Raw genomic sequence first — 22834 nt, 5'->3', positions numbered from 1 at the left:
GGAGACTGTCTACAGACGAGCCACGCCTGGAGTCGGGCGTGATCACCATCCTCAGACATGATGCTCGCATTACAGAGAGAGAGAACTCTGATCTGTTCAATGAAGTGTAATTTCATATTTATAGGATCTTACTTATAAGCCTGGTATAAAATTACGCCTAGGCATAGTAGTAGAATAATGATGACATTGTTATATTTTATTTCCTCTTACTTTCCAACCTGACCCTATTTCATTGCATCTATTTAAATTTTTCCATTCCGGCTATATTTCGTTCTCCGGTCTCCCATTTTTGGCTTTTTAGGAGTGTTTGACCAAGAACGAATAAAAGTCCCGAATAAATTTTCTTTTGTTTGTGCTGACCTTTTGTTTGCTGCTAAGCGGTAGTTTGGAATTTCCTTGTTTCAGCGGTTTTTGTGCTGGCTTTAGAATTTAACTACCACAGCACATGTTTCTCCCTACGTGCATTGTATGAAATTTCCTCATGTCCACGTTATAAATACAGCGTTTTATACTTTGTGGCAGGTGCTTATATTGTTTGAGGAGATTTAATTTTACACGCGATGCTCTATTCGAAGAAGCCCTTTACAAACGTATTTTTATATTGAAATGTTGCGTGTAGACATTAACTCAATTGTTACAACGTTAACATATGCTAATTTATCATAGTAAAACACACACACTGCCATCTACTTAACATCAGTCACGTTTTATGTCAAAATTACTAACAACCTCGCAATGTCACAAACGTTATCATAATGACTTGTTTTTATCTTTAAAATCAAATTGTGTTGCCGAAAATTTGGTGAGAAACTACAAAATTAAAATGTAAACAACGTTAACATACTTTAAAAAGGAAATAATTTATTCACCATATTTAAAAAGTAAAAATAAACGTTTTCTTAAAACGGATAACACAGTATACCAAAAGCGTATTTTGGTATTCAGATCTGTAACAAAGTTTTAAATAGGGTTATGTTTAAATATTCCGATAGTTTGCAAAGTTTTCGGGAAGGTTATATTTCATAATCTTACAAGTCACAAGGCTTTACCTAAAGTTACATTACCCTCACCTACATTGAAAATCAAAAAGGAATATTTTTAGAAAAGCCATAAAAAATAGAAATTATGAATTTTCACATTTAATTAGGAAGAAAAACCAATGTAAATACAATGTTACACAGTGTATAAAGTGGCCATTTAAACCAGCCAATGACAAGTCATAAGCCCTGCACATGCCTAGACTTCCATATTCCCTTATTTAAGGTATTCTCCATCCCTGTTGTAATTTGTTAATTTAATGACTCCCGAGGGGGTGAAATCCAGTCTTTTGTCTACGAACATTTGGACAAACTCAAATATTGCAATGTTTATTATTTATTATTTTTATTTAAACCAATCGACAAGCTATTAAATAATTTCCCGTGAATTAGCATAAAAACAGCTAGTTAATAAAAAATATAAAAGTTTGTTCAAAACAACATTTAGTTACATATTGTACACTACACAACAAAATAAACTAAAAAAGTTATTATCTCAGAGGGACAAGACCTGTCAGTAAGTTTCATATTTCGAAAAGTGAGCTAATTATTTATATTTTGTGCAATTCCCTTTGCTGTAGGAATACATCAACCGAGCTGTCTTTAGACACTTTATCCAACATTTTTTATATGCCTATCTCAATAAAAAATTTAATGAGTTACTGAGACGAAGGACACTGAGCTTAAACAATCAGTGGAAATTGGCTTACGACCAGTCATTGTCTAATGAGGAACTTCAGCCCTACGGGAAAAAATGTTTTCTTACGCGAGGTAAAAATTAGAGCATTAAATTGTACCGCAAAGTTTCTTGAAAATGTACAGAAAAAATAATAAAAAATATTTTAATAAAAACGCACATGGTTCATGTGAATCAACCTGAGAGATCAGATCTGAGAGCTATGGAAGATTTCCGGTCTGCTTGTCGCTTCTGGACCAATAGGAAGAACTGAATGAGAATAAGCGGAAATAAACCTCTGACGTCACACGCGGAGTTATTTCAGAAAAACAAAACTTTAAAAAATCGTAGCGCCGATAATACGATATGTAAAAATTAAAAAAAAAAATTGACTTAGTTTAACAGTCTATTAACAAACAAAAAATTTGAAAAAAACCACTGAACTTCCTCATTAAAAAGTTGACTTTACGCACTAGGTAATATTCACCACTTCTTTCTTCACCACCAATTCTTATGATTTCCAGATCTCTGCGATTTTCAGAAGTTGTACATATCTTAGGTTTAAACTGTCAGTAGGGTCGCAGTGAGTCACATCTTGCTGAAGTGCGTAATTCTATAAAATGCTGCCAACGCCCAGTTGCATTCCACCGGCAACACTACTGACTAGTCCTACTCGTTAGCGTCCACGTCGAAAATCCTGGGCAATGGGATCACACTCATAATGGTGTGATCACAGCAGATATCGAGAAGATGAAAGGCGAGATTCTGGCCCATCAAAACGTAATCCCGACAGAAAAATCCACCAGAGAAGGCAACGGGAAACCACTCTGGTAATTCTTTCTCAGGAATCATTGTAGCGAACACATCCAACAAGCAGTCGTTTTGGCTGCGGACTGTAAGAGTAGCGTAAGACTGAGACGCTTTCGCTGTAGTGATCGCCAACGTCGGGGAAACCTGACAAGGCACCGCAAGAAGAATAATTTGGTTACAAAAACATTTTGTAAAAATTAAAAACATTATACATTAATTGATTAGACTAAGTTTAATAGTGACACAACCAGGAATGGCCCATGCTTGTGAACTTGTCGCGACTCGCTAGAAAATCCGTGTTTAGTCTCGGCATTATTTGATACTTCTTGTTTGAACTTTTGTTGATTTTTTCGTGAAATTTCTATTTCGATTTCCTTTATTTATACGATGAACAAATTTTCTTAAGGGTGTTTTTTTAAATTTGAATATGTATTTTGATTTTCGACAAAATTCAATATTTGTATAAGCAACGCAAACCAGACTCCTTTGATATTTTGTTCTCGTTATCAGCTTACGTTTTCTTTGGAAACATCGCCGTAAAATATTTGTTATAAATCCCTGTTGCCTGCCGTCAAACAACCCGGGAATGATAAGCGGGGATAATGTGAATAATATATTACGAAAGTATAAGGGCTCATCAAAACCACCCCCGCTAATGGGGTCGCCTTAACTCCGGGCTGCAAGTATTGTAAGTAAAGGTACGCGTGAGGTTTCCAAATAACACTGTCTAGAGAATTACATTGTGGGGAGAATCGTGAAATATATATCATTAAAGTAAGTAATTTTATTTATTTATTTGATGTTTTTTTTGGACATTAAATATAATAAGAAATTCTTACTACCGTATTTTTGTCATTTCCAGGGGGATGAAGAACCCAATTTTGTTTATGATACAGAAAAGTAGTTCTAGACCAGTAATTCTAAATTGTTTATTGAATATGGATACTCTTAGATAAAAATTCTGAAAACGGAATCGAGTGTAGATAAGTCAGCCTTATAGTCAATTTGCCTACCACGCTTGAGGTCATGTGTTCGATATCTGGCAGGGTTGACGTAAAATGTTGGTTCTTTTTCGTCCCTACTCTCCCATCTTATTTTTTTATTACATATCCTTTAACTCTTGGTGAACTATTTGTTTTGTTTTTTATTATGGTACTACTTTAATTACAGAAACTGAGCATTAAAAATATAACTTTTTTGTGTTCTTACCGGGAATCAAACTTGAAAGCCTTCAATCTATGAGTCCAGCGTCTTAACCATTACATCACGGAGGCCGTTATTTGTTGTTACTTTGTGTGAATTCATTAATTTTGTTTTGATGTATTTATGCTTTATTTAGTTAGTTCATGGCAACGTAAAAACTAATAAAAACTTTTAATACTATTGCATTTTATTGTGCAGGGTGGGGCGGAGCAAACTTAACAGTTTTAAATGATTATTTACAGGACTCATGAAATTATTTACGAATTTTAGGAAATGGTCTGACAATTACAATATTTCAGTAAATAATTATTTCTAACTTTTAAAAATGAATTATAAATTTAATAAATAATTAAGAGAAAAACAGACAATTTTATTAATATTATTAGGTAATTTTTTTTTATATCATCCTTTAAAAAAAATATCAACAAGACCGCGACCGTCAGCAGCAATGGGTCGATGAAGGCGATTTCTGATGTTTTTGCAAGATTTTTGGCACAATTCAATAAGAATGGACGCGATTTCAATAGAGTTTTTTTGTAGAGTTGCCATCGGTTTTTTTAGTCCAGTAACGAAAATTTTGACGTGCACCAATTGACAATAGTGACAGCTCCAGAGAGATGAAAATAATAGGCCACATCGCCAAAAAGCAACTTTGAGGGGTTTGCTAAAAGAAATATGACATCTATTTTAGCGGTTTGTGTTATAAATAACACTCAACTCTTAAACAAGCATTAGTTTTTTGAGATACATCGACAAACCTTAGTGAAGAATTTACTTCAAAGAGCGGTATGTCGTCCCAAAAAAAACCGCGTGCTTTCGAGCTGAGCGTTTTGGAAACTGCTTAAATGCTGGTCTACTAACTGCACGTTTTTTGGAATTTTAACTGTTCTGGATGCTAAATATCCACTTTTTTTTAAGGTACTTTTAGTTTTTTCCAATTTTCAAATCTAAAATTTAATTGTGTTAGTTGAAGAGACAGAACTGGCGAAGTGACGAAAAGAAGCCCTTTGCGTGGCGATCACCGAACAGTTATTTTTTGTAAAACACTCGCACGACGAAACCTCGATGCACTTCTAGTATTGATAACAATAGTGACTTCTCGTGTTTGTTAATTTTTATGCCAGCTCAAGCAGTGATCCTTTAAAACTACTTATTTGGCTCCGCCCCGCCCCGTAAATCAATATTAATTAAGAACGTGTTTTTTTAATCAAACTGAAATATTCCAAAACTTTCCCCATCTTTTATTTTTTTAGGTAATTAATTGTACAATTTTAAACCCGTGTACAATGACTTATGAGACTTTGTTTTTTTCCTCATTGGTAATCGTACATTTTGAATCTCTAGTTTTGTCTGTATTTATGGAATTGTTTGTGAAATTTAATCATATTTTCTATTTCATTTAACCCCTAAAATATTTTATAAAGGATAAGTGCAACATCATATTTTATTTTTTACTTTATTAGAAGACAGACATTTCTTTATGCTTTCTTTCTACATTAAAATATTATGTTTATTTATTTTTAATATCACTTTCTTTGCCTTATTCTGTAGAGTTAGAATGTTTTCGTTTTACTTTTTATTATATCATAAAGTATCAATGAATAGCTATTTATATGTGGGTCTATTATTATTTTATAGGTAAAATATTAGGATAATAAAGTTTGTAATTTAAACTCTTGATGGAAGTTCATTGGATTTTTTTATTTTTTTTTTATTTTTTTTTATTTTTTTCTATGATAAAAATACTAGTGTTTTCTGTTTAGTTAGAATGACAGTGTTAGTAACAATAAATAAACAAATAAAAAATAAAAAAGCTGGTACAGATCACGTGATTAATATTGTTAACATGAAGTTATAAAAAAAAAAAAACTAATTTATAAAATTTTTATCATTATGTAACTATAAATAAGAAGGACGTGTTTTTCAGCTATATGGCTTTTCGTTTATTGACAAATATTTTAACAGGAAATGAGGATATGCAGGTGTAAGTATTTACGACCAATCATTGGCGGATTTAAGTGTCTACACAGACATACTTGCATATTACTGATGACTATTATATATGAACGTATCTAATTTAAAAAATTTGATTGATGTGTTTTTCTAGTATTTGTAATAAAGTTGTAAGAAAAAACGTTTTCTGAAGAAATGAACGCTGATTTGTTGGTGCTAAAATTTGAAAAAAGGAGTGAATGCGGAATGTATTACTAAGCAGAGGGCTTTTGCTTGAGTGGCCGTCACCACTCATACTTGCCACTTTTACTTGCACATACTTAAACACGTCGTACTCACATACCCACATGTCCCACTTAGATGTGTTTTTAATAATACCCGTCAGTTCTACAAATCTTTATCGAATGGATTTATTTGCTTTTTATCTTTTACATACATACATTTTTTTTCCTAACAAGTCGTTGATTATTATTCCTTTTAAAATTTAGTACTTATTATAAACTACGTTACTATTTTTTTAAAGATTTTAAAATTAATTTATCCGGTGTTAATATTTGTTTTGATAGTTTTTCTCCAAATTTAATTTAGAGCATCAAAAGAAAAATAAAATAATAAAACTTTTGCTTCATTCGAAAGAAAATTTTCTGTTCTACAAGATGATATGTTTGCTTTAACATTAATGTATTTATTTTACAAGCCTTCAAAATAAAACGAAGAGCAGACGAAAGTGAACAACTCTTTCACATGCGTTTAAAAATAATAGTAAAACAACTCTGTTCTAAACCACTTATTTTTTAAAAACATTGATTCTACAAACCGGTTTCAAAGCTACACAAGATTCATTTTAAAGTTGTTTTATTACTAGTATTACTAAAATAAACTTTTACATTGGGGTTAAAGAACACCCAACAAGCTTAGTAATAATAATTTTTCTGAATTCGCAAACCATCTGAAAATAATTATAACTTCACGTAGGCACTGGATTAAAAGTACTTCATGTTGGAAAAAAAATATTAAAATTTGACAACTTAGAAATCTTAGAAATTAAAAAGCGATTCATAATAAGAATAAAAGAATTAATAACCAAACAAACAATATTTCTTTTAGTCCACTCCTGTCTAGCCTCTAAAATATTCATATTAAATTGCCACCCATTTAGGGAAAAAAAGACTTGATTTATTGGCTCCACGTGTAGTATTTAGTAAACATGATAAAAATAAAATAGAAAAAAATTCATTAGTTACGTAAACATTGACGAAGAAGTTTGCTTTGAAACCGGTCGGTGGAAAAAAATAGTAGTTAAAAACAAAGCTTCATTTATTTTATTACAATGTTTGTTCTTCAAATGAACATTTTATTTAGAATAATTATTTGTAAAACAATAAAATTTTTTTTGACTAATTTGTTTTTTTTTTACTTTGTCTTCTTGTTCTATTATTTTGGAAAAAAAATGACACAACTTATGTTAATACCCATGTCAGTTATGTCTACATTGTTCTATGAGAACGAAATATTTTTTTTATATGGTAGAATTGGGTCTGCACTATTTGGCAGTTTACTGGAATAAATTTTTTTATAATAATTTTCATTTCTGTGATACTTATTAATTGTTATCAATGGTTATTTATTTATATAATCAACATAAAAATATATGAAAAATATAATAAGAGTTTCAATTTGCTTGTGATGTGAAATCGATTTATGTGATTTTGAATAAGGTTAACAGTGAGCCAACTTTGACGAAGGTAATCGGCATTATTAATTCTCTCCTATAATTTCGTTTAACGAATATGTTTGAGACGATAATAATTTACGCACATCCTCTTCTATCCTTGGGGCGGTTATCAAGAGCACGTTTTACGGTAGGGTTCGCTCGACTTGCTTTATTATACCTTTACTGGGGGGTTGAGATTTCCCTATGAAATAGGTACCCAGACTTTCGGAAATTTTACCAGTCTTGAATTGTGTGAATAAGTCTAAAGCATTAAATTTACCTAAGAAAAACAAAAAGATTAAAATTATTGTTTGAGAATAATGTGTGATTCACAGATAAACGTGTTTTTTGAATCACGGAAATTATTCAAATAGATTGGAATTTAAAATAACCTAAGAGACGGGATTTTGATATTCGTTTATTTATGGTAAAAAATAACATCTGTGTTAAAATATATAAATATAATCGTAAATATCGTATTTTTAAAAAAAAACTGTTTTTTTATTTTTTTCAATAAATAAATCGTTTATTTTACTGTTAAAATACTAAAATAATAGTTTTAAATTAAAAATATATTTTTTGTTTACATTTGACTATTCGATAAAATAAATTCAATTAAAATCATTAAAATTTACTTAAAAAATCATTATTCAGTTCGTCAAACGTATAGTGCAGGCACCTCCGTGAAACTATGAATTTACTGGGTGACAAGTTTAGCCCAAATATTCCCCGATATGGTCCTTTTTAATTCGGCTTCCACGTTTCTATGATTTGACGCTGTTGGATTATTTCCTATTGGGCTGTTTTACGTCTGTGGTATATGAAAACATGTTGCATTGAAAACTGATATAACACACGCCATTAAATTTGTTAGAAAAGGTAGCTAAAAATTGAACTGATGTAATGTAGTAAAGGCATGGCTAGATACTAATTACTTAACTCTTAATAAATCTAAAACTAACTTCATTCCGTTCCAAATCAGTTATAAAACTATTCACAAAATCCTTATCTTAACACCAAACTACATAACAATAATTGTCTTCAAAATGCTCATTGTAATTGCCCAATATTGGATAGGACAGACAATGTCAAATACTTAGGAGTTTAAAGTGGATATGAATTTAAAGTGGAAACAGCAGATTGAAAATATTACTAATAAACTTAAAAGACTAAAGTATTTATTCAAAACAGTTCGAAATATAATTAATGTACAGGAACTTTTGAAGGTTTATTTTGCATTGTGCCAATCAATTTTGGAGTACGGTATAATCGGTTGGGGTGGTGCGAGTGACACAGCTTTATAAAGCGTATTTGTTGCACAAAAATCTGTAATTAAAATAATACTCAGAGTCTCGATACAAACATCTACTGAAGAAATATTCCACAAATCACAATATATGACACCAAAACAATTATACGCTAAAACAATACTCACTTACAGATTCAAAAACTACTCTTTCTCAAATAAAAGACCTAACCCCTACAATACATCACATACAAATAATATAATCACTAGATCCTTAACACAATGACAACTTACACAAATACAAACTAATACCACTTTCAGACAAAAAAGTTTTGAGTATTATTCAATTAAAATCTATAACCTACCTACCTTCCACTATCTATTAAATCAATTAGTAACGAGAAAATGTTCGAAAACGCTATAAAAAATGGATAGTGGAGCTAGGTAGAAGTAAAATGGATTGCCTTATTCACCCAAACCAATATTGAATCAACTATTCCACGAGTGATAGCTTATGTTAGGTTTATGTTATTTTCGTTGTGCGTTTTGTAATATAAATAATATAAATGTACATATGTACCTAGTTTTTAAAACAGTCTGAATATTTTGTTATTTATCTCTGTTTATTAAGTAAATCTTCTTTGTTTATTTTCAAATGTAAAAACAATTAAAAATAATATATTGTTAAGTGTCCTTGGCATGGCTTTTTTGATTTAAATATAATATTTTTACACGTTTAAAAAACTTTTGGCTTTTCTGAATATTTTCGCAACGTTTTAAATTTCTGTCGACGATTCAAACGATTCAAAGAAAAACAATCAGGTGGAAAACATAACACGAAACGACTTGTGAAAAGTTAAATTAAGTACTTTACTTCAAAATATCCAGAAAAAGATCAAGAAACAAAATATGTTTGAATCTCGTGCGCTTGCGACGTTCGCGTGCTCCAGTGAAATTATTATGTTTCACACTTTCTTAGAAGCCACATATACTTAAAAAATAATGGTATTTGTTTTTTATTTTGATTTGGTTTTCAACTGATGCGGAAAAGAAAATAACAGTATTAGACAAAACCATTATGATTTGTTTTGTTTACAAACGTATCGAACGTAACGTTGTCAACAAGTCGAGGTATTTAAACATAGAACCTTATTTTTCATCTGCCAGAGCTTGTATTCCAAACGCTCTCGCAGCTGTATTATCTCGTGTATTTACATACAAAATACACGAGAAGGAATGTTTTCTCGTGCCGCGAGAGTGGTTTCGAATAGCATCCCTGGACGTATAAAGAAGCAGAAGAAAGGGATGTTATTTTATTATTTTGTTATTCAGTCAACTGTTTGAGCAATTGTTTTAATTATTATTTATTTATGAACGGACTTATGTAGTCCATTCTAACAATGGTCAAAACAATTTCTTATAATAAATACAAGTACTAATCAAATAAAATACAACTAAACAAAATTAAAGCTAGGACAAAAAAAATAAATTACTACGTCAAGACAAGATCCGGTCTATCTTAGTGAATTTTTAAATCTATAAAGACTTACATCAAAAAAGTCCAGATCTTGTCTCGGGTTTACAATTCAGCACAATCGAGACATTGGTGCATGCAAGCCATAATTTGTGCTGTGTTGATTAAGGAACAGTTCATTATTATTTCGCAACCGGCGGATTGGAACATTGAATGCCACTTGTTCCAGTAACGATGGTACATCAATTAAGCCATTCAGTAAATTAAACATAAATATGAAGTCTGACTGCAACGACTGATCCTAATTGAATGAAATTTTCGAATTATTCCAGCAACAAAAAATTGAAGGGATGAGTGGTAGAAAAATAATTTCAAAAATGAGTCTGCCTCATTTAAAAAAAAGCCTAGGTATCTATGATATGTTATGTATTCATTTTTTTTGAAAACATGAATACATAACGTACAAACAATTCTACCATATAAAAAAAATATCCTATAGATTTTATATTTGAAGCACTTATGGTGGTCTCAACGTATCCCGCCATCACGGCATAAATTATTTTACAAATTGATTTATTTCAATTTTCAACAATGTTTTGTTATGTGCAAATGCTTGCAGACTGGCTGGATTCCCTGCCTAGGGAGTTATTCATATCAAAATTTGCAACAGAGAGGGAAAACATTTTTGAGATAGGAATATGGAAGACTAGGTATTTGCAGGGCTTGTGACCTGTCATTGGCTGTTTTAAGTGGTCCAATTAAACAGTGGGTAACATTCACCAATCTGCCTATTATTATATTATAACAGAGATGAAGAACATTTAAGAGAAGGTAAAATATAAGTCTAGGCATCTACAGGGCTTATGACCTGTCAATGGCGGGTTTAAGTGGCCACTTTACACACTGTGTAACATTCACCATTCTGCCTATATTTTAACATCTATATTCCTTCAATTCTTTCATCTGTTGATGTATGTGAAGTTAAAGAGCTGAAACCTTTATTTATGCGGATGAGATTCGTTTAATTGAATTATTTCACCTACATACTAGGCAACGCCTGAAAATGTATTTTTTTTTGTTTAAATATAGGCAGAATGGTGAATGTTACACAGTGTGTAAAGTGGCCACTTAAGCCAGCCATTGATAGGTCATAAGCCCTGTAGATGCCTAGACTTCTATATTACCTTCTCTTAAATGTTCTTTATCTCTGTTGTAATATATTAATATAAACAGCTCCCCAGGGAGTTGAATCTAGTTCTTGTCTACAAAAATTAGGACAAACTCAAAATATTCTGTCTATGTTTGAACATCCGCATTTCCTAAACTCTTCTATCTGTTGACTTTTGTGAAGTAAAAGAGCTGAAACCGTTATCATGTCGGTGAGATTCATCCGGCTGAATCAATTCACCCTCTAGGCAACGCCTGAAAACAATTTTCCGATTTTTATACTTCTCCTTTTAAAAAGTCAACAGATGGAAGAGAGAACAGAATGGTGAATATTAAACAGTGTGTAAAGTGGCCACTCAAACCAGCCTATTACAGGTCATAAGCCATGTAAATGCCTAGACTTCCATATTCCCATTTCAAAAATGTTTTCCCTCTCTGTTCCAAATCTAGATATTTAAATTTTATTTAGGTTAGTTACATGATGCTCAATTTTTCAAAGTAAATAAAAGAAATGTTCTTTAACCTTGTTTTGAGTAACGTGTACATTTTTAAAAACAATAACATGATAAATTATCGACAATATTTTAAGTTTGTTTAAATTTAGTAAACAAATTGGGTTTAATCCCTTAGGGAGTTGAGATGAACATATGCAACAGAGATGGAGAATATTTTGGAGAAGAGAACGCGCATGTGTAGGCACTTACAGGGCGTATGATCTGTCGTGGCCACTTTACACAGTGTGTAGCATTCACCATTCTACCTATCGAACACCTTCGCGAAAATCAACACTTGGAAGTATTGAAGAAATACAACAGTTCAAATAATAGCAGAACTGTGAATATTACAGATAGTGCCTTGACATCCATGTTTTCTCTTCCCGAAAACGTTTTCCATCTCTATTGTACTATATCAACTTTTAATTAAATGAAATATAATATTTTAAAATATAACGCTTGCAATTTTTGTTTGGCTTAAAAAGGTGGTTATAAAAAGCGGATTTTTTTTAAGCTGCTGTATGAATAACAGATTTTTCATAAAGATATGTATACTTTAACGCGCTTTGATAGCATTATTTATCATTCTCTTTTGCCATTTTACGGGTGTGAAATTGTGTTTTTTCAATCTTTTTTTCTTTGTAAATACGTACGGGAAATGAAAAGACTTTTCACGGTAAGAAGCTGTTAAGCTGACGAAAATATGATAAATATGTTGTAAGGTAAAGTATTGTTACTTCTAATATGGTTTGTGTAGTCATCGCGTGCTTTTTAGTGTTGATTTTAAATTAGTCTCCATTATCATTTTTAACTACTGAGGTAAGTCATCATAATGTTATATATCTGTCAGCATTTTTGATTATCGTTAAGTCTTCATTTCGTATGCTTCTCTGTACTTTTGCATATAATTATGTACTGCAACAGATAAATATGTTCCTGCTAACTACTATTGTGTGAGGATTTGGGGAGATAAACGGCTATGCCGTCGTTAAAGAACTTGTAAAGGGCACTTTATTGGAAATTTGAATGCCAAGTGCTGCGAATCTTGATCGTATGTTACAGATATAAAAAGTTATTAGTCTTCGCAGAGAAATATTGCATTTTTAAACCTTCTTTAAAACATGTATTTAACTTCGACCAAGTCAGGAATTAAACTCGGGATCGCAAGAACGATAGATTCCCCCAACCAGAAGTGGACTTAAGGTGGACACCCCAGTTTAACCGTCTGGAAATAAACAACCTTTAAAAACCTTGTAAATTAACTTGCATGTAGTAAATTATTTTAGTGGAATATTACAACGGCAGGTTGTATACATAATATGTTTTAAAAAAATCTCTCTTTATTATACGATTTTTTCCCTACTACCTAAAACATTTTTTAACAATCTACATTTTCTGATATTTACCCATTTGAGAATCCTATTTGTTCACATAGAAATTGCTCCATGTATTTTTCGAAATTTGATGCCTGGTATCAATCACATTTTCATTTCCTTTATGTGCCCTATTGCCTTCCTTTCCCCCTTCTTTCTTCGCTCTTTTGCACCCTCAACCTATTATTTCCAAAGGTTTCCCCCTGATGGCTATAGAAATATCTGACCGTTCGCCCTTCTGAGACCTTTTGAGATTACAAAAACTCTTCCTCTTCTAAGGACATGACTATTTTTTCTACACCGTTCAAAATGGAAAACTTATTAGTTTGTTTGGCATTATGTGCGAATGATATAAACTATTTTTTTAATAAATATTTAAAACACTTACTTTGTAATTTTTCATTATGAACAATTTAACTACCTATTATTCAATTTGTGTAAAATCACTACCTCGATGAAAATATGCCAGCTGGTTTTTGAACACGACTATTGCTTTGTGAAAGAGTAAAAATGATCCCCGCATAATTTACCGAAGTTGTGGTCCTCGTAGTCTGACGGGGCTAAAGACGCTTGCCTCATACGTCGAGCGTTTTGGTGCGATTCCCAGATAATTCACTATGTGATTTTTTCCAAGCTTGAGTATTTTGGGCCATAATTTTATACTGTAATTTGATCTCCTGGTTTGTCGTGTTGCAAACTTAAAAAGACGTATTCATAATGTTTTTATAGTTATTTTTATATATTTTACTGAAATTGTTTAATAATTATAATACATTATCGGGGAATCTATAATCTGAACGTAAAGCATTGAACTTATATGAGGGAATGTGTTTTAGGCACTTTTACTGGTAAGATTTAATAATATATTTACTTAATGTAAGTAAATATTAGTTTTAGTGGTTAACTACTCACCTTTTTTTTATGTCTACCGGTTTTGAGATGTACCTGTCTCTTTGTCAGAACACTCACTTCACCAACATACTTGAAAATGCTTGCTAAAACATATTCAACCTGATTTTTATACTAAAAATAACATTGGAAAATTACTAATAAATTTTAAAGATTTGAACTCTACCTTCCCTTCTTTACCCTCGACATGCATTTCCGTCCTAATCTTATGGTCAAACTGCAATACGGCACCGCTGCACTTCAGCGGTGCTTTCATACTTTTTTATTTTAACGCTCTTTATATGTATACATATGTGTAGTTTAATTTTTTGTCAAACATAAAACCAAGTTTGTTCATTTTAGTCACTAGCTCTTAATTTGAAGAACTTATAATGTAGTTGAAAGTAATTGGGTTTTTATTTCAGCAAAAATTCAAAAATTTGCTTTTATCAACATTGAGTTATAGGTTGTTATTTTTTACACCACACATTCAAACAATTTAAGTTAGGTTGCAGAGTTATGCAACAACCTATGTTTGTTGCCTTTCTAAATTAATATTTTTATATCATCCGTAAATAACAAAACCTTAGCATCTCGAAAACATGTTCTCATGTCGTTTACGAAAATTAAAAACAATACAGGACCTACATGACTGCCTTGCGAAAGATCACTGATTACAAAGAAGAGTAAAGTAAAGAATTTTAAATTTTAATATGCAACAATCTGTCTTGACAGGAAGGCCTTAAACCAATCTAAAAACACTCCGTGGAATCCCAAATTAAATAATTTGCCAAGCATAAGCTTATGCGAAACCATATCAAACGCCTTGCTGAAGATAGTATACATTATGTACTCTCAATCTCTGGCAAGATTTTACAAATAATATTCTTACTATGCATTGATTTACATTTCACAATTTCCGGAAACCTGTTATTGGTTCTGATACCACTCAAGATTTTTTATAATTATTTCAAAATGTCAAAATGTTGGATTCAAATAAAATAAAATTAGTAAAGAAAAATTGCATACTTTTCACTATTCACAAATGTTCGTAGACACAACATACTTCTTCAGAGATCATTGGTTAAAAAAGGGAATAAATAAATAACGCCCTTTAAAAATTACAGTACTAAGGAAAAAACAGAATTTTTTCCAAAAAAATCTGCATCAAAAGAAAAAAACTTTTATATCTAACTACAAACTACGGGGGATTACCTCCAAACGACCTTCGTAATAAATTGGCGTGGTTTACTGTCGCAGTAAAGGGGTCTGGCCCCGCAGCGGAATAGCACAGCACACGGAGAGATGTGACGTCACCGAGTCCCGAGGGAGTGTAATGTATAACCTGTCACCATTTCAGTATTCTGGATACTGCCGCCGAACTGGAATAGTGTAACCAAACCGTACACGTAAATCATGGAACTTCGGAAATACGGTAAAACCCGCTTTAACTGTTTTACGGTTTAACGGCACCTCGTTATAACGAAATGTTTCTGTTTTTTACAAAATAGCAATTTTTTGTTGTTAAATTGACTGTGTACAACTCTATTGTTAAATTAATTAGTCATCGATTTTTATTGAACAACAGCAGCATTACAATTTTATGGTATTTCAACTTTATAATCCACTAGCTTTTACCCGCGGCTTTGCTCACGTGGTAAAAGGGAGAAATTATTGTTAAAAAAAATATTAGTGTCGTTTATTGATAAGTCGTTCTTTATCAATAAAATTAGAAGCTTGGTCTTTTAACTATCGCTATGAAAGAAAAACGACGATTTGTTAGTCTATGGTGATGTCGTTTCGTTATTTTTTCACACACATCCAAAATCCATTGACAAAACCAAAAAGGAAAGCCAAGCTAACGAAACGCCATAGAAAAAACATGTTAATTAAAGACATTAAAATGATTTCTTTCAAATGCCTTATTTTTGACGTCGCACCCTCGCTGCTCATTTCCAATTAACCTTGCTCATTGTTACCAGAAAACAATGATTTTTGGTGTACTTTATTATTTTTTGTGAGTACAAAAAAGTAACGTATTTTACATCTTGCCTCTCTGGCCATTCCTGTGCAAATAAGTCGATCGGTTGCTCCGTTTCTTTTGCATTTATAATGTTCGTATGGTATAAAAATAATCTATAAATAAAATAACAATGCTTTTAGTTTTTTTTTTAACGTGAATAAAGTGTATTTAAGAATAAATTTAAATATCATCCTATACTTGCGTTAGGGATTCATTTAAATCGTTCATAAATCATACTTGAAAATACGGCCCATTTTCGCACCTAAGGTGGGTTGATATTCATTTAATTTTATTTTTACTGATTTATTTACACCTTTTATCAAAAATACAATTTTACTTAATCTTAGTCCATAAATGGATGGTTAAATGGACCGGAAAAAAGTTGAGGAATAACCTTTATACGTCAGAAATTAATTTCAAGTCTGGATTTGTTTGGATTTTTGGATTTTTAAACTTTTCTTTTTTCTTATTTCAGTTTCAAATTTGAGTTTTTTTTTTTCAAACTCCGCTTATGTGGAAGATATGTAAAACAGATAATTCGCTTAATCCAATGGCGTAAACCGACAACAAAGGGAATTATATGAAAAAAAATGTATTTTATATCTTCATATGTGTATTTTGTTTTATGGGATTATTCAAATAAATAAAAAAAAATATATTTGTTATATTCTTTGTAGCAGGGGTATATTTTCATACCATTTCTTCATATATTTATACTCTTCTCACCTTCATCTAAACTCTCACTTTCACTCTCACAAAACCACAACCACACACCCGCGCATTTACAATTACTCCACACCCTTTCACATACTTACACTTTGACTCACACCTATATTTGCACATTGAAAAAAACACGAACAAAATAATGCATAAATAGTTTTTTTGAATTAGTATGCCGTGTGTCATTCGCACATTTTTCCGATGTTTCGGATTGCATTACAGCGTCTACAACTTGGTTTATCTTTATATTCAGGGTTTGGGTTGATTCTCTAAACGGCCATGAATATCTAAAAAATTAAATCGCCAAAAACCTAATTGGTTATCCTAACTGCATGAATCCTGGTACCAAAGTTGTCATTGTTGATTCATGTTTTTTGTTGTGATGTGTTTCGGAAAATTTCGGTAAAACTTTCGAAAGTCTGTATCTAAATGCAAAATTGAATAACAGTACGATATTTTTAATTTTCCCGTATAATTCAGTTTCCTTACTATATACATCAGTCTCAGAAAGCTTCTTTTACTGTAAAATGGGTGGTTGATATAAAATATAACCGAGTAAATCATGGGGTTTTGAATTCCCCTTAATGGAAAACTTTTACGGATCTAAATGGGGTTACGTAAATGGGACACATGATTACAAAGGATACATGTATTATACCACAAGCGTAGATGGATGTGTTTTCAGTGTGTATATTGTAAGTTACCGCACATGTGTTTTGTATTCTCAGTACGTATTTCCGTGACGAGCTCTTTATACTTCTGGAGTTTCCAACAAATTGAATGAGAAAATTGAAATTATTCACTTCGTGAGATTATGTATATATGTACGTATGTACATTGGATGTAACTCAGAGGAAATATAGATTGATTTGCTTCTATATACTCGTATTAGATAATTTGAAATATTTTTACATTTGTTAATTGTTTAATTATCGGCTCCTAGTATCTACCAGTAGCGAGCCGTAATTTATTTTAAAGGTAATCTACAAAAAATGTTCATTAATTTGTACCTACATATAAGTACATAAAATGTAAGTAATGTAATTATAAATGACATGTGTGCCATCTAGACCGACAAGACAAAATCTTCTGTTTTACACTGAAAACGCGTCAACAAACTATTTTAAACAATCTCCAATACATAGAATATGCGACTAATGTAACAATATATTTACCGAGGCTGATATTTTTTATGACAATGTATCTAAATTAAGGTCAAAAATTATAGAAATTTTGAGAGAAGTGGATATGTAACTTTATTATTATTATTTTTTCATTTCGTTTCTTTTACATTTATTATATTGAACATAATTTAAATTATTGTATTAAGTATAAACAATGTTTTTGGTGTATCCATGAGTTTCTTACACTATTATACAAAGAAATTGGCAATATATGTGTACATACTGTTTGTTTACCTAATAAAATAAATAAATAAATGACCATTTTTTCTGTGGTTCTGTGAAAATCAACTAAAACAACAATTATTATTAACCACGCGATATAGGTAGCTTTATTATATACTATTTCAATTCAGTACTTGGACAAAAGTTTATTAAAAAATTTAACAATGACATCCTGCAGATATTTCCATTGTGATTTTGATGTCAACACCGAGCACTGTCAGATTTCTTTTAAAATTAATAAAGCAAAAAACCGCCACTGCAAACGCCGCATGTCCTATGTGATACATAAAATTATGTCAACGGTATCCTAACAAAGAAAAATAGTCCTTAGGAAAGAACGTTCCAAATACTAGTTTCCAAATAGGTAGTCTTTAAATAATATTTGTAATCTGCAAACTTGTTTTAGTTCTAAAAAAAAACGCCACAAGGTAAAAGACGTAAAATATAGTGTACTTTTTTGTATGGAGCAATAAGCTGAGGTAATCGGCCAGTTTTATCGTTCACTGAAAACGGGATATTTTCATTGAAATAATTATGCTTAAATTAATTCTTTATTTTTTTACAGTAAATTTATCTGACATTTCTAAGTTTATGTAAAATGTTTTTACTTCATTATTAATCCCTGACGTTTATTTTTTATTTCTAATTTTAATTTTAATAGTTAAAATTTATCATCAATAAAATATTGTGTTCTTAATATTTTGATTATTTTGTTGTAATTTTTCTAGTTATTAGGTTCTATCTTCCTTTTCATATAATTTTACTGTATGTTTATCTTTTCTGTTAAATAGGCGCTATCAGCTTTTGGTGGTTTTTTTCTGTTAGTGCCTATTTCAATTAATGTTGAAATTATGTTAGTTTAGTTATATGTTTATTATTAAAATGATTACTTTATGTTATTCTTCTACATATATTTTTGTTGTCTATTGTTTGTATCTATATTGTTATTTCTTTCTGTTTGTGTTGTTCTTATGTTTATTGTAAGTTAATGTAACATGTATTTGGCCATATTATCATGTTTTGGTAGAAGACGGGAAGGAAGAAAAAAAGATGGGCTAGGCGCACTTAATAGATATTTTTTTTGTAGGACGGTGGAAGTGATTTATTATACATAGTCTCTGGACTGGTACCTAAAGCGTTAGACTGATAATCTTTCCTTCATTTAACAAAAATGATCAAGATACACTGCAATCGGTATACCAATGCAATGTACTATGCACCATCAGGAGCGGAAAGGGAATGATGATGAAATACATGGATACACTTAATACTTTTTTCAAAATTTTCGTAGTATTTCATGTCAATCTAGTGTTTTCATACAGTTCAATCGCAGAGATAAGGTAGAGTAAGTTGTATATTAGTTTAATTTATTGATTTTGTTGTCTTTATATCCTTGTTATATCTGTCTTGTTACCGGTTCTCCAGAATGCGATCATGTAGCTCAATTTGCTTATGAAATAAATATCGTAAATGATGATTTTTTCTTTATCGGTATGTTGCTGAAAAAGCCATGTAATGATGCAATAACTTTGGTGTGTTTGTCTATGTGTTTCGTCCGTTTTAATTGTCTGTGCATGGTGTGTCCTTGGTACGTTGGGTCTTGTATATATATATAAATATATATATATTTGGATAATTTATATAGCGCCGTTTTTGTGAAAATCACCTCAAGGGCGCTGTACAATAAATAAATATCCCACCACGTCTTGCAGCTACAGAGCGCATGGACGGTTGGGATTATTGTTCCCCATCTCCAATTATGATATACAGGAGCTAGATAACAGCACGTCTTGCAGCTACAGAGCGCAAAGACAATAAGAAATCTAGCCCCTATTTACATTTTTTATTTTTTATTTGACAATAAAGTTTAGAGATTTAGTGATATTTAAAAGAATTAATTAAAAACAAATTTATAAAAATAGAAGTTAGATTACAACAAGTCTTGCAGCTACTGAGCGCATGAACGGCTGGAATTATAGACCTCATTTACTAAATTTGGATATTTAATAGTAAATAAAATTTACGTATTGAAGCTAGATTACTAATCGTCTTGCATGGACGAGTGAAATTCCGGCAACTTAAAATTATCAATAAATTTACAAAAAAAAACATTAAGCATAATAGTAAATTTGTAAAGTCTAGTTCTAGTTCTTGTTGAAAATTCAGTTTTTATTTTTATGTTCATGTTCTGGTTCTTTTTTGTGTTCAAAACTAGATTATATTGCATTTTTTGACATTTAGTGTAAGGTTTATGTTTGTCCATTCTAAAAGTTTCTGTGCTTCTTTTTCGATGGATTAAGTTATTTCATTGTCGTTTTTGTTTTCATATCTCTCTCTTATTCCGTGCCTTATGTTTGAGGATAGTAATCACGCCTAACTCACGCCGGCTCATCTGTGGACAGTCTCCCTAAATCTGTTTTTTTCCTCCGTTTTCAAATAACTGTTCATGAGTTCAAATTACCTATTGTACGTACGTTATATAACAAAGTTTTTAGTAAAAGTGTAAATAGGATTCTATTGATTAAAAATTATTCTATGGTGCCTATAACAACACAGATGGCAAACATATTAATAAATGAAATATGGAAGCCTAGGAATTTATAAGGCTTATTACCTGCCATTGACTGGTTTGAGGCACCATTTTACACACTGTGAAACATTTAACATTTCGCCTGTTTTTTTAAAAGATATACTGCGTTGTTATGATTTACACAAATATTTTACTAAATGTTATTAAATATTTGTATTTAATCACTTACCGACTTTTCTATGTCTACCGGTTTCGAGACGTACCCGTCTCTTCGTCAGGACACCAATTAAACCAACATGCAAACCAACATGCAAAACCCACTATACGCCTTCACCATAGTTGTTGCACAAAAATATAAAACCAACACGACATGCATTGTTTGTCCTAATATATGTTTGTCCTAATCAGTGCATGCTCTTATTAAAATTCATGTCGTGTTGGTTTTACAATCAGTGCATGTTTGTCCTAATCAGTGCATGTGCTTATTAAAATGCATGTCGTGTTGGTTTTATATTTTTGTGCAACCACAACTATGGTGAAGGTGTATAGTGGGTTTTGCTTGTTGGTTTGTATGTTGGTTTAATTGGTGTCCTGACGAAGAAACGGGTACGTCTCGAAACCGGTAGACATAGAAAAGTCGGTAAGTGGTTATATACAAATATTTAATAACATTTAGTAAAATTTTTGACCAAAAAGTTAATGCTTTAAATGTTAACAAATATTTTAATTTTAGAAAATGGGAATCTAGTTAGGAAGAGTGGGGTTTGACTTCGGACCCTTAAGTATGCAGTACTAGCCACAAAACAACCCGATTCAAATATATTGACCATCCATATTTCTTCCATTCATCCATCTATTGATTTTTGTGAATTGTAAGAGTTGAAACCTTTGAGATTCATCTGACTGATTTATGTCACCTACCAGACAATGCTTGAAATCAATTCAATTTCGAGGGAGTGAAATCCAGTCTTTGCGAACAAACGTTTGGACGAACTAAAAATATTGTCCATAATTTGTGACGCTAAACTTAAACTCTTTTTGCAATAAATTTTATTAAAAAGGTGTGAGATTCAAAAGTCCATTTCTTCATTAAGATTAAAAATTATTCAATAGTCTTATACAAATATCAATGTGCATTATATCCAATAGGGATATTCGACATATGTTTTTTTTCTGATATAATACCGTTAAAGATATGGCAATCAATCATCTACGACACTTACCTCTTCCCATGTCTTCTCTATTCGTGATCCCTCCTTTTCAGTGAGGATATTTCCTTGAAACCACCTCCCAGGGGGTGGTGCACTTAGGGGTTGGTTCTCCAACTCACCCCTGTGTGGGGGTGGGTTTCATTTGCCATTCAATCCCCAAATAAGTCATTAATCTTAATTGCACCCGTGGATTTATTACACACATTTGGAACTTGGAATATTATTTTATCACATTGCTACACGATATAATTTGCGAGTTGTATATCTAAGTTGAGAATAATTGCTTTTATGTTAGTTTGTTGGTTATAAGTTTACTAGATTCAACTTTGACAATTTATAATTAAGTTTTTTGTTTAAACTATTCTTAGTAATTTTATTTTGATTTGTATTTATTTACATTATATTTTATTAAGTATATTATTTACTTATTTCAGTTTTAATATGTAGTTTAAATTAGAGTATTTTTACGTGATTACTTTTTAATTTACAATAATCTACAATTATTGAACACTTTTTATTAGACTTGTTTTAGATTATGTTAAAAATAAGGAATATACCACTTATTGTTGTCATTAAACATACATTTTACTATGTAATTTTATTCATTTCGATAACATTTTATAGTTGAATTACTATTTGATCTGTTTTACTTAACTTTTTATTACTTTGAGCACAGTTTATTAGTTTTGAAAGTAAATCTGGCACTTTAACAACTTAACACAATAGTAATAATAAGCAAAATTTAAGAAATAAAACATTTAAACGTTATGCTTGTAGTCTCTGTAACGCGCCAAAAATTATGTCAAGGCTAAAGATATCCACACTCAAAAAGCCGCGAATTAACACAGATTTGATTCAAACATTTGAATTGACCACAGAACTATTTTAGCGCGTGGCTCAAAATTAGGA

General features: G+C 31.1%; 1 protein-coding gene across 1 annotated transcript in view; it reads right to left on the bottom strand.

The window, feature by feature from the left end:
• The window catches only part of LOC148284274 (uncharacterized), a 129456-nt gene extending 107206 nt beyond the window's left edge, over positions 1-22250 (bottom strand). The window contains exon 1 of the mRNA XM_088241905.1: positions 21938-22250. Within this exon, the coding sequence (XP_088098031.1) occupies positions 21938-21947 (10 nt within the window). The 5' untranslated portion in view covers positions 21948-22250. The remainder of the gene's footprint in view (positions 1-21937) is intronic.
• Between the last annotated feature and the right edge of the window lie 584 nt (positions 22251-22834).

This window comes from Micrasema longulum, unplaced genomic scaffold, assembly GCF_059751315.1.
Source record: "Micrasema longulum isolate JH-2025_06_02 unplaced genomic scaffold, ASM5975131v1 h1tg000133l, whole genome shotgun sequence".
In the NCBI taxonomy this organism is placed as follows: domain Eukaryota; kingdom Metazoa; phylum Arthropoda; class Insecta; order Trichoptera; family Brachycentridae; genus Micrasema; species Micrasema longulum.
This window is presented reverse-complemented; position numbering and strand designations above follow the sequence as displayed.